Source organism: Fulmarus glacialis, unplaced genomic scaffold (assembly GCF_000690835.1).
Source record: "Fulmarus glacialis isolate BGI_N327 unplaced genomic scaffold, ASM69083v1 scaffold30942, whole genome shotgun sequence".
Taxonomy (NCBI): domain Eukaryota; kingdom Metazoa; phylum Chordata; class Aves; order Procellariiformes; family Procellariidae; genus Fulmarus; species Fulmarus glacialis.
This window is the reverse complement of record NW_009200246.1, coordinates 1-13,735: the sequence shown is the minus strand read 5'-3', so window position 1 is coordinate 13,735 and position 13,735 is coordinate 1. Positions and strand designations below refer to the sequence as shown.

At 40.6% G+C, this 13,735-nt stretch overlaps 2 protein-coding genes across 2 annotated transcripts; one reads left to right on the top strand and one right to left on the bottom strand.

Annotated features, from left to right (window-relative positions):
• The first annotated feature begins 549 nt into the window (after positions 1 to 549).
• RAG1 (recombination activating gene 1) lies at positions 550 to 3,660 on the top strand. The gene has a single exon (XM_009573542.1). The coding sequence runs from the start codon at positions 550 to 552 to the stop codon at positions 3,658 to 3,660; it is 3,111 nt and encodes a 1,036-aa protein (XP_009571837.1).
• Positions 3,661 to 11,855: 8,195 nt separating this feature from the next.
• RAG2 (recombination activating gene 2) lies at positions 11,856 to 13,463 on the bottom strand. Its single transcript, XM_009573541.1, has one exon. The coding sequence runs from the start codon at positions 13,461 to 13,463 to the stop codon at positions 11,856 to 11,858; it is 1,608 nt and encodes a 535-aa protein (XP_009571836.1).
• Between the last annotated feature and the right edge of the window lie 272 nt (positions 13,464 to 13,735).

The following is a 13,735-nucleotide window of genomic DNA, read 5'->3' as shown; positions in this document are numbered from 1 at the left end:
ATGTAGAATAGCATTTATTAGACACTTCAGGTCAGATCAAGGACTACATGTGGTGTGAGAGCAGTGGTCTTGCTGATTTAGATAATACAGCATGAGGCAGACAAAATTCTATCTTTCAGACACCAATTGAGTTTAGTTTCCTATAAAAAAGTCACCACACTTTCAGAATGCAATTCTGTTGTCTATAGTAGCTTTACTTATGATAAGCTCAGTCAGGTATAAGAAGGAAGGGGCAGATTTGGATATTCATACTGGATGACTAATGGCTTTATGTAAGGTGCATCGGTGATCTAATAGACATGTGGATGCCTTAGGATCAAAGTCAAAACACGTTCGGGTGCTTATCTGAGATACTGAGTGGACAGCCATGTCTGGGCCTCTCAATTCAGTAGGTGTCTTGGATGAATAACTCGCTTTTAAAGCATTTCTCAGTTAAAGTGATTAGAACTGTGCTATTAAAACCCATGGCATTATTATTAATTTTGGAAGATAAGCTAACTTAGAGCTTCTTTCTGTTTCTCAGGTGATCTGGTTTCTGCCAGACTGCAGATGTCAGTAGCATCACAAATGGACCTGCCTGAAGAAATTCAGCATCCATATACAAAATTTTCTGAATGGAAATTCAAGCTGTTTAAAGTGAGATCATGTGAAAAAACACCTTCTGACGACAGCCAGCACATAAACAAAGATCAGGCAGAAGAGGTCACTTCTTCAAACAAAGAAATCATACTGCATAAAGATGAAGCAGTGCCAAGAGGAGAAAAGATGGACTTAATGGGCAATAGGCAGGCACTTGAGAAAGATACCAACGACATGAAAACACAAGACAATAAAGCTCATCAGAACAATCTGAAGCAACTTTGCCGTATCTGTGGAGTTTCATTTAAAACTGACTGTTACAAGAGAACTCATCCAGTGCATGGGCCGGTGGATGATGAAACTCTGTGGCTGCTGAGAAAGAAAGAGAAAAAAGCAACCTCTTGGCCAGATCTTATTGCTAAGGTTTTTAAGATTGATGTGCGAGGGGATGTTGATACTATCCATCCCACTCGCTTTTGTCACAACTGCTGGAGTATTATCCATAGAAAATTCAGTAATACTCCCTGTGAAGTATATTTTCCTAGGAACAGCACGATGGAGTGGCAGCCCCACTCCCCAAACTGTGATGTGTGCCACACTACCAGTCGGGGAGTCAAGAGGAAAAGCCAGCCACCCAATGTACAACATGGCAAACGTGTGAAGACCATTGCAGAACGTGCTCGAATAAACAGAGGTGTAAAGAATCAAGCACAGATAAACAACAAAAATTTGATGAAAGAGGTTGTCAATTGCAAGAATATACATCTCAGCACCAAGCTGCTTGCAGTTGATTACCCAGTAGATTTCATTAAATCCATCTCTTGCCAGATCTGTGAGCATATTTTGGCAGATCCGGTGGAAACAACATGTAGACACTTGTTTTGTAGAACTTGCATCCTCAAATGTATCAAGGTTATGGGCAGCTATTGCCCCTCCTGCTGGTATCCTTGCTTCCCTACTGATCTGGTAACCCCAGTGAAATCCTTCCTGAACATCCTTGATAGTCTGGGTATCAGATGCCCTGTAAAGGAATGTGATGAAGAGATCTTGCATGGAAAATATGGCCAACACCTCTCCAGCCACAAGGAGATGAAAGATAGAGAGGTTTACAGCCACATAAATAAAGGTGGCCGACCGAGGCAGCATCTCCTGTCTTTGACCAGGAGAGCTCAGAAACATCGTCTGAGAGAATTGAAACGTCAGGTCAAGGCTTTTGCTGAGAAAGAAGAGGGCGGCGACATAAAGGCTGTATGCATGACACTGTTCCTGCTAGCTTTAAGAGCAAAAAATGAACACAAACAAGCAGATGAATTGGAGGCTATAATGCAAGGGAGGGGATCTGGACTTCACCCTGCTGTCTGCCTGGCAATCCGAGTCAACACGTTTCTCAGCTGTAGCCAATATCATAAAATGTATAGAACGGTAAAAGCTGTCACTGGGAGGCAGATCTTCCAGCCTTTGCATGCTCTTCGCACTGCTGAGAAAGCCCTCCTACCAGGTTATCATCCATTCGAGTGGAAACCTCCCTTGAAAAACGTATCGACTAACACAGAAGTGGGAATTATAGATGGACTATCAGGATTGCCACTCTCAATTGACGACTACCCAGTAGACACAATTGCAAAGAGATTTCGATATGATGCAGCCTTGGTTTGTGCCTTAAAGGACATGGAGGAGGAGATCTTGGAAGGCATGAAAGCAAAAAACCTGGATGACTATTTGAACGGTCCCTTCACTGTGGTTGTAAAAGAGTCCTGTGATGGAATGGGAGATGTCAGCGAGAAGCATGGAAGTGGACCTGCTGTCCCAGAGAAGGCTGTTCGCTTTTCTTTCACGGTCATGAACATTGCTATAGCACATGGGAATGAAAGCAAGAGGATCTTTGAAGAAGTAAAGCCCAATTCAGAGTTGTGTTGCAAGCCCTTGTGCCTTATGCTGGCTGATGAATCGGATCATGAAACTCTGACGGCAATCCTGAGCCCCCTCATAGCAGAAAGAGAGGCTATGAAAAACAGTGAACTGCTACTTGAAATGGGAGGCATCCTGAGAACATTCAAATTTATCTTTAGGGGTACAGGATATGATGAGAAACTCGTGCGGGAAGTGGAAGGGCTGGAGGCCTCAGGTTCCACTTACATTTGTACCCTGTGTGACGCAACCCGCCTGGAGGCGTCCCAGAATTTGGTCTTCCACTCCATAACCAGGAGCCATGCTGAAAATCTGGAGCGATATGAAATATGGAGGTCCAACCCATATCACGAATCTGTTGATGAGCTCCGTGACAGAGTGAAGGGTGTTTCAGCCAAACCTTTTATTGAGACCGTTCCCTCCATAGATGCGTTGCACTGCGACATTGGCAACGCAGCAGAATTCTACAGGATTTTCCAGATGGAGATCGGTGAAGTTTACAAGAATCCCGATGTGTCTAAAGAGGAGAGGAAGAGGTGGCAGTTGACTCTTGACAAACACCTCAGGAGGAAGATGAACTTGAAGCCTATGATGAGGATGAGTGGAAATTTTGCTAGAAAACTCATGTCTAAAGAGACAGTAGAGGCAGTATGTGAATTAATAAAGTGCGAGGAAAGGCATGAAGCCCTAAAAGAACTAATGGACCTTTATCTGAAGATGAAGCCAGTGTGGCGATCTTCATGCCCTGCCAAGGAGTGTCCAGAATTGCTGTGCCAATACAGCTACAATTCACAGCGTTTTGCTGAGCTCCTATCTACAAAGTTCAAGTACAGATATGAAGGCAAGATTACAAATTATTTCCACAAAACCCTTGCTCATGTTCCCGAAATCATTGAAAGAGATGGGTCCATTGGGGCCTGGGCAAGTGAAGGAAATGAGTCTGGAAACAAACTGTTTAGGAGGTTCCGAAAAATGAATGCCAGGCAGTCCAAATGCTATGAGATGGAAGATGTCTTGAAGCATCACTGGCTATATACCTCTAAGTACCTCCAGAAGTTCATGAATGCTCATAAAACATTAAAAAGCCAGGGCTTCACCATTGACCCAGATGATAGTTTAGGTGACTCCTTGCCACTGGAGGTCTTGGAAAGCAATGATTCAGCGGAACTCTAAATGTAAAACGCATTTGGTGTTGGGTTTGTGATGGTGTCTTCCTGCAAGGAGGCAGCTTCTTTTTCAGGCCTGTAGAGGTACAGGGAAGTCTGAAATGATCATTTTTACGCTCCCTGTTAAAGGTGCTGAGTGGAGTTTCATAAACACCATGTCTGTTGGGAGTTTCCAAGAGGCAATGGCAGTGGTGCATTTACCAGTTGTTACGTGAGATGAAAGCAGAAGCAAATTGCAAAGAAGGGTCTTCAGTTTATTTTGGTCTTAGATTGTTGTTTATGAGTGAGAAAGCCAAAGTAAACATGGTTTTATATAAAGTAGTATTTTGGAATGAATACAATTCTGGAGAGTTATGAGAGTTGCTGAAAAAGGGAGCATGGCTATTTGTTCTGTTTCCATTTTTAAAACTATTTTGCTATTTACTTTTTAAGAGGGTTTGATTATTTTATTGACAGTCCTTCGGCTTTTATAAGTAAAGATTTGTCAGTGAGACACTTGCGGAATTGTTTTGGGATAAAGTTCAGTTATTTTTGTATAAAATACTGACTAAAGATGCAAACTTTGATCTCACAAACTTTAAAAAATATTATAATTTAACATTTATATTGTAGTACTGCTTAGGAGCAGACGGTGGTATCACCATGCTAATTTACTATACGAAGATATAGGAAAGGTAGCTGGAATTTTTAAAAAGTATTTTTATCGTAGTCTGTTTACTCTAAAATGCAAACTCGTACTTGTGCTCCTCAATCAGGATTTACAGTGCCTTGTGGGTACCTCACTACACAAAGTACGTTCAAGCTCTGCTGTGTGGCCTGTTGCTTCATGAGCATTTTAGATTTCTATGTACCTTCAATATATAGTATAATTTGTATTAGTAGAGTTTTACTGGGTGAATTCCTGGCCTCACTGAAGTCACCAGTAAACTGTCATTAATATCAGCAGGCCCACAGTTTCACCAAGTGACTTTAGTCACAGCAGACCCGTTTCTCAGGAGATGGATGTTGCCTTGATCAGATACATGCCCGTGTTCTGATCTTCTCTACTAGGGTATTTCACTATCCGCTGCTGATGTGCTCCAGCTGTATCTGATACCGAGCTTTTTCACACCTGGGATACACCACACTCACAGTCTCATCTTCCGAATCTGTAAAAGAGGAATGGTATTTATTAACCTCAAAGACAGTTAGCATACAAGATTAGTTAAAAAGCAATGAACTGTCTTGAAAGGACTGCAATGTTTAGTTGGCATTCCTCCGTACTATGTTAGATGAACCATTTTGTTGGTTCAAAAGTACCTGAGATGCCCCAAAATCATCTAGCCTTTCAGATTTGCACCTGTAGCTGGCGCATTACTGTTTTGGAGTAAAATTTCTCAAACAAGATTAAATGCAGAAACAATCAAAGCATGGATCTAAAAGAATCCGCTTTTTGCTTTTATTTTGATGTGGCAGAAGTTAGTTTGTGAGTGTAAGCGAACAACAAACCTAAAGAATGAATGGTCTGAGGTTTGTTTAGTAGTATCTTGTTCATGTTATTTACTGTATCTTTGAGGGTCTGGTATTTGGGGGTTGGACTAGATGATCTTTAGAAGTCCCTTCCAACCCAAACCATTCTATGATTTTATGATTTACCATTTATGGACAATGAAAAAATAGAGTTAAGCGTTAATAATTAGTACAAATATTAGTGTTATTCTGATTATGTCTTTCTTTTGATTTTATTAATTAAAATACTATTTTTTTAAGTATTCTGTCATTTAGGATTTTGTTTTAATATGGTTTCTTTAAATATAGTTTAACATTATGTCAAAATTTGCAGTTGGAAATAATGCCTCTTACTTAAAACATTTACTTTTCTAAACAGTCATAAGGACTATAGCGTCTTTTGTATGGTGTTCCACGTACATCTACATTTACTGAGTGTTCATTTCTAGATTAATTTATTTTTTTCGATTCTTTAAATAAAACAGGTATTTCCCATAGACCATAAATACCAGGTTTACATAAGTATCATTCTTTCCCAATAAATGCAGACAAGAAGTTTTCCAGGAAGCATAAATATCAGGTATAAAGAGCATCCTTTAGCAGTACGTGCAGATATAGTTTGCATTTTTGGTTGGCATATATTTCATTATGCAAATAGTTGCACACTTTTCTTTTTTCTCTGTACATATATTTGGGACTAGTGTATTACCTTATGTTTTATCCTTGACTCTGCTTGAATAACCTAGGGCCCAGTTTAACAATCTTGACTCACCTCATGGTGATTTTCACTCCATTTAAATGGTGTATACAGTTTTTGCTGCCTTTTGCACAGGAGTGTATTTCACTCCCACGTAATCCGGACCCGTTCGTTGCAATACGTATGTGCCACTGGAGTGACAGGCCAGACTTTGTTCATTTTGCACATGTAATTTCAGTGACTCCGCTGACATTTTCAAACTCCAAATTCACTTTAACAAGCTGCTGATGGAACAGCAAGTGATTCGTCTCACTGCCGTCAAAAGGGTTGAGTAAGTTTTATCCATATATGTATGATTTCTCAAGACGAGGCTTATATCCTGGGGTAACTCGTCAGGCTGAACAGAACCTGGATGAGGACAGAGGAATGCAGCGGCACGTGAAAGTATTCTTTTGTGAAATATTATTAAGCCATCAAGACACATTTCACATTCTACCAGCTCTGGGCAGGATAACTGACACAGAGAACTGCTACTATATTTTTCTTTTCTTTTCTTTTCTTTAGACTCAAATCTAGTTTAATCTTCTTCTTCCCATTGTTGACATCTTCTGTAAATCAAGAGACTCTCTTTTGAACTCATTGGAACAAACAGCACTGAAAGGGTCGGTACCTGCAAGTGAAGCTTTTGTAAACAGGGATAACAATGCTGCACGCACACGGGCATCAGAAGGCAAACCAATTCTGACTGCAGACAGGTGTATCGTTTGGTTACGCCAGCTGTTGTTAAGCTTTTTGATTTTGAAGAGGCTTTAGAAAAATGGAGATATTTTTATTCATGGTACTCTTTCAAACCTTCACATTTTCTTTTTTATGTTAATACTTGGTACAAATCCTTCAGTAATTCATGGTAAATAATTTTCTTGTTCTGAAATTGGATTGACTGTAATTTTTATACAATCACATTATGTATCTTGTTTTGTTTGGTTTTATCTAAGGGCTTTGTATTGTGAATTGCCATCGTTATGAAATGATATGAACTATGTTAGAAGCCATGATTCTGGTCTCGCATATTTTTTTCCTCACAGGAATAATTCTATTGACTTTAAGCAAATCAACTTTGACTTTTAGTCAGGTAGTTCAGAAACAACTTCTAGGTATTTACAGCATCCTAACTTCTGACTACACTGCGTTCTGCGCTTTGTCTCACTGCACAACTTCATAATTTTACTTTTTCTTACTGTATTACAGTTTCTTAATTCATGAAACCTGTTTAAAATAAAGGTCTTAAAAATATTTAAGTTTCCAGCTTTGTATTTCTTACCAGTTTTTCAACTATGCACATAACTTCATGGTAACAGTCTTACTTTTCATTCAAATTGTGGATGCTTTTCATATTTAGGCTGTTCTAATACCCAGAGACGGCTGTGATTCCAGCCCTGCTCTGGAAGTCACTCAATTAACACAAATGCAGATTACTCTCTGAGTCTCAGCACTCCTTTCAGCACCTTTTCTCACAGGCAACTGTTTGTCAGAAAACTAAACTAATTGAAAAACACTTTTATTTAGTCTGTAAATGGCATTTGCTTCATTTACAAATACCATCCCAGTGTTTGTTTAAAATCAGCCTTGCACTGCTAATATGGTAATATGCTAATATGTTAAGCCTCTTTACTGGCTTCTGTGCATCCTTTGCATCAAATTTTGACTCCTCGTCATAGACTGAGCTGCAAAGATTAGTTCCAATCTACCTTTCAGTTCATGATTTGTAGCTTCCCTTTATTCCATTTCAGAAAACCTTTCCTTCTTCCCTGCAATGATATCTCACGGTCAAAAGACTTATGTAAACTAACTGGTTTGGATGGAATTAATGATGAGCAAATTAAGCTACCTGATTTTCTTGTGCAATCATGTAATTAGACATCTAATTGCTGGACTTTATATCACCAACTTAGTTCTTTCAGCTGACCTTGAATAAAAAATGTTGGATGGAAAAACCAGAACCCATATGAAACAAAAAAACAAGCCTCAGAGAGTCTCCTGGTAAATTAGGATGATTTAACTCCTTTATTCCTAAATCTGTTAATAACTGACTGAATTTTACTTTCCATGTATTCCTATTAGAATTGGGATCAGATGAAGAATAATGAGGCCTGTCACTGCTCTTTTTCAGAGTGCTGTTTTAGGAGACTGAATACAGCATAATTTTCAAACAGCTGACCAGGTGCAACTCCTAAGTGCGGGAGCCTTCTGCATCAAGCTTAATATTGTCCATAATACAAAAAGACACGTTAGAAAGGATTTAATTAGCACCTTTGCGAGCAGCATCGGGAAAGAGGTCAAGAGGTGTATTTTCAATGCCCAGCTCTTCCTCTGAAGATGGGCATTCTGAGCCAGTGGGCAAGGGAATACACAATAACCACCACCTGAAGGAGGTCCTGCACACCTGCGGTAATGGCCAGTGTTCTGTTCTTCCTGTATAAGTGTATGTATTAAGAAATCGGAAGGTTTATAAGGTTATTGTCTTGCTTTTTTTAAAGAAAAAACGGGCTTCGGTGTCACAATTTTCGAAGTTCAAGTAGAGACACCAAATGGGAGTTTGCCTTTCAGAGGCTGTTGCTCAAGCCCTTCCCAGAAGTTAGTCTTGTTTGAAATGGGATAGGGTAGGAGATCAAATATAGAGGGAGCTATAGCCACCAACCATGAAAAAAAAAGAAGCAAGCCAGTCCTTCTGTCTTTAATACATTGAGTCTAGCAGTAAATAACTTTACAAATTCCTTTTCAGTCTGAATTCAATCTTTTCCTTTTGCTTTGGGCTCCCAGTTGCATGATTTGCACTCCTTTCAACGGTCTGTTGGTGCAATGAGTCACTCTGAACTATGACACATGCTTTACTGCTACCACTAAAGTTTGTGCTGTGCCCTTCCTGTAGATTAATCAGGTACTTCAGGGCCCAAGCACCTTTCAATAGCAGTCAAATCCATATATTATTCCCGTAAAAGCTGATAATAACAACATAGTGTTACTAAAATGTGGCTGGGAACCATGATGCTGCTTGTTGTGGTTACAAAACACATAGGTCAGTTGGATGCAGATACAATAGAGATTTACTTCTGCACTCATATCTTCTTCATTTTATCTTCTAATTCTAACCTGCCTGAGGAAGAAACATCTTGTATTGATTAGCTGGTTTTGAAGACAATCAATGCTCTCACAAGTACATGACTCAAAAGTGTCATCAGAATTATCAGGGAATTAAGTACTTTCTGCAGTTGGAATGCTATGTCAAGCATCTTCTCTACAGGCAGATGTTCGTATATCTCTTTATGTTCAAGTCCTTTGGAATATTATGTTTTACTTTGACTTCCTTTTCCTGCAGTGACTACAGTCTCTGAGCTGTGATTTAATGCTGCTTGTACTGCCCTTCACTGTGAGGCTGGGACATGGTTTGACAAAGCAATTTCTCCCTCCTACTCAAATAAACCATACGTTTAAAAAAAGCACAGCTCAACCATACAATACACTAACATTACGGGCCTGATGAGGAATATCGTAAAGTCTGACTGTGAATTGCTTTTTTCATAGCCACAGCCTTAAAGTGAAGAACAACAATTCAGGCAAGAATTGGAACCGCAATGTGTGTTTGTGCTTGCCACACGCCGAGCGTACCTGTTCTCGGGAGCTAGGGAGCTCAGGGTGTCAGTTCTGGAAACTCAAGAGATGCTCCCAACATACTGCGACCACACCACCAGCGCCTGAGCCACCAGCCTTTATCTCAGGCTGAGCGTCACTTCTGCTAGGCCAGTTTCGAGCTCTCCCTTTGGAAAATGGTTCCATCCTTTTATTTGTCTGCACTAGCAGACAAATTTGTCACACAATGTGGGGCCTGAGGAATTTGAGATAATGACAGTAATTGGGAGAGGTAACAGGCAAAAACTCAGACTGGACATTGCCAGGGAGTTCAGTAATTATGGGGAGTCTTTTGTTGTTATAAAATGGTGAAGGGACGAGGGGTGGAGTTTTGTTATGTGAGTATATTGTCCCCCTTTGTTGGTGTTGTGATGATGTGGCTTTAATTTTGGTACGGATTTTTTTTGGTTGATGTGAATGAAGTCTATGAAAAGTGCCTGATGAATGCATATTTTAATGACAATTCAGCTGAGTAAGACCTATGACTAACCTACAAAAGAGGATGTTGACTATTGAATTTCACCAGTTTGAAGGGACTTTACCCGGGCATGATATTCATTTATGCCTTGGAAAAACATATAGCACTGTATACTCTGAGCTTAGATAAAGTGGCATGACAAAGGAAATGGGAAGCTGGCATTGAAATCTGAGTTGATACCAGTGTCAAACTGGTGAGAGGGGACTCAGGGTGATACACTTCCCATTTACAAGCTCTACCCAAACTATAACCGCCCTCAGCACGTGAAAAGGTTGGAAACAGAAACTTTGTATGGCTGCCCTTTACTTTCCTCTGCTCTTGACTTCAGTTGTGCAGGTTTGAAGGGGAGTACTGTGCATACACGTCTGTGCTGGCAGGAATACTGTGCTACACGTGCTGCTTTGTAAAGGAGTGGCTGCCCAGGGTCTGCACACAGCGATCAAATGGCTGACAGCTGCTCCTGTTTTTCTTTTTTATTCAGGAGTTCAGCATGAGAGCTGGACTGTGAGTACTGAGCTACTATTATTGGCTCACAAATGTTGAGCTGATGGTATTGATTTTTTGAAAAGATGTTTGGAGCAGTAGTAAAAATAAAAAATAAAGTCAAGAATGATGAGGCTTCACAAATAGCCAATAAAAGAATCCACAAAAAAGTTAGTAAACTCTTGGGCTATTCAACCTTGACAATGTCCTTTTCAGTCTGAATCCAATCTTCTCCTCGTGCTTTGAGCATTTGTTTCCACCCTCACAATGCTCCACTGGCTCAATGAGTCACTCTGAGCTACAGCTTGCGCTTTTAAGCTTTCAGACTCTACACAGTCGCCCTGGGAGAGCAGAGAAAGAAATGCGTAGTGGAGGACCTGGAGTAAATGATAAAAGTCCTGTTCATCAGAAGGAACTTCTGAAGTCAATGGGAGCTCACAGCACGGGGCGGCTGTGAAGCTAGACCCCTTACCAGACTTCAGATGGACCTCCCAAGCACTCATGCTGTCCTTTCATAGACTCTGGGATTTACAATGTTTGATTTACTCCATGCGTAGGTGAAAAAAATCCAATCATTTTTATTATAAACTTTATTAGCTTACTAGATTTTTAAAAATACAAACACAAAGCAGTTGTTGAGTGGAATGTTTTAAAAAAGCAATTTGATTTTTACTATGAGATGATATTCCACAACTGTAGCCAAAACTGACATATAATCATTCAGTACCTCTCAAAATCAAAAATTAATTATCCAGAATTAAATGCTCCATATGTAAGCTTTCCATAATGGAAGTCCCTGAAGAAAACTGACCTTCAGTGTCTGAGTATTTCATTATTTCTGACACAAGGGACTTAAGCCACCACTTTAGTTTAAAACCAGAGTAATTATTCTAATTTTATTTCATTACACCAACATAACATTGGAGTAATGCAGTTATAAATTAGGCCAAATATTTCTAGAACCACTCACTAACATAAAAAATTAAAATGGGTAATATGATGTTCTTTCTGGACAGATGCTAACACCACTGAGTACATGGGATAATGTCTTATATTACCGGCAGTGCCATTAAACTCACTGGGGATAACCAGGGAGTAAGTTATAGCATAAAATACAGCACAAAGTTACCTGTGTGTTTGCACAGTGCCCTCTGTGATGGGGTTCCTATCCGGATATTACAAAAATACACATAAGAGATAAAATAAATTCATGACCTTTGAAATGTAACTGAAATATTGAGACAATTGAAATAAATTAAATAAAAAGATCTCTTCGAGCTCCAATAACCCATTCTGCTTCAACCATTACTAGCTGTCTTTGACTGTGATTTCACTTCCTCCCAGGTGAATACAAACCAGCAGTGTAAATCTATTCAAACAATCTCCGAAGAAAGGACTTTTTTGTGGGCGTTGTTAACTTCATGGTCGACTTTTTGCGCAATGGTTTCATGGGTTGCTTTTTCAGGTGCACCACCTTTTTGGGAGTTTGTAGCCCTTTATTAAGGTCAACATGCTCATTGCAGAAGTACTTGACATTTGCTTCTGAGAGACGTAGGAGCATGCTCTCTGAGAGATCCATACATTGCGCGTGGACCCAGTGGCCAGCCCCGCTGGAACACAGGATCATTGCAGGCTTGTTGAGTTCTGTCGAATAGAATGGGACCCAGGTGTTAATGTCAATATTGCAACTGCCACAGCAGGTGATCCAGTAGCCCGTTTCTGATTCATCTTCTTCATCATCTTCATTGTAAGTGTCAGTATCATCAACATCAAAGCTATTGGCTTCAGCACTAAAACAAAACTCTTCCGAATCTTCAAATGGAGTGGAGTCTCCAGGGTCGTCGGTCGATGTCTGACTGCAAATTTGTGCTGTCAGTTCTTCCTCCTTGTCCTCTTCTGCTCCTTTGCATCTCAAAATGTAGAAGTAGTTTGCATCGGAGATTAACTGTTTGTTGGCCCCTGGAATGCCCAGCAATACAGACCCTTTGCCCATATCACAGCCAAACCACATCCTGCAGTGTTTAATATCTGGTGTCCAGGCCGGGCTCGCCCTTTCAACAATCTCTATCTTATTATCTTCCAGAACTATGGTGTTACACACTAACCGTTTCTGGTTGTCAGACTGGTAGCCCCCGACAAGGACAAATTCAGTATCACCGGTTTGAGTCACGATAGCACTTGACACAGATATCCCCCCTGGCAAGATGGTGCAGGTCACGGCTGGGCTGCCCAGCGGGAGATCAACTTTTAGCTTGTACAAGCTGGGGGACCTGGTGTTATTTTGAAGTGAATGGCCTCCCAAAATGTAGATAGTATCATTTCTGGCAACTGAAACGTGGAAAGAAAGTCCATCTTGAAGTTCTGGAAGTATGTATGATGTACAGCATCCAAACTCAAAATCAACGAGAAACACAGATGGCAAACAGTCAACTACGCTGTTCCATTTTTCAGTGGTTCTTTGTGCAAGAGGAATATATGATCTCCCTCCAAATATAACGCTCATGCTTTTTCCCCGGCTATGAACTACGTTAATTGTATGCCCGTATCTAGCTTCAGGGATATCTCCACCCAGGTCTTTCTCAATGCATTGGAATGTGGTTTTCTTGCTATTTTTGCTTACCAGACTCATAATGTAAATCTTATCAGAAAGGTCATTGTTCGGTGTTTTCCCACCATGGATGATATACTGGTACTCATCAGACTCTGCATTGCCTCTGAGCGTGCAAAGAGCCGGGTAGCGGAGAGGCGGGAGGTAACAGGAGTCTTTAGAGAAGAAGGCAGGTTTCATTTTGAGCTCATTCTGCTTTATATCGAGGAGGAAAACACCCGTGGGACAGGATCTCTTTGGCCATCCTTTCTGCCCAAAAAAGAAAACGTGGCCATCAAAATTCAGGAGAGAGAAGCCTGGCTGAAGCAAGGACGAATTACTGATGGCTGATACCACCTGCAGCGACATTTCGTCTGCTGACTGGGCCATACTGTGGTCAATATCTGAGAAAAAAAACACAAAAGAACACATGAAACATGTTTTAGACCCTATGAGAGTTGTTTAACAGTGTTTGAATAAATCGTATTAACGGTGCATTTCAGTTCACACTTCGAGACCCAAAAAGAGACCCTTTTCTGCAACTCAAGACGTGAATCAAGCAAGAGCTGCGTACCACTTCCGCGGGATTTTGGACAAACTATGGCCTGTTAGCCCGAACAACCCCAACACTGGTGCGTGCGGCCCCGGCCCACCCCCCGCAC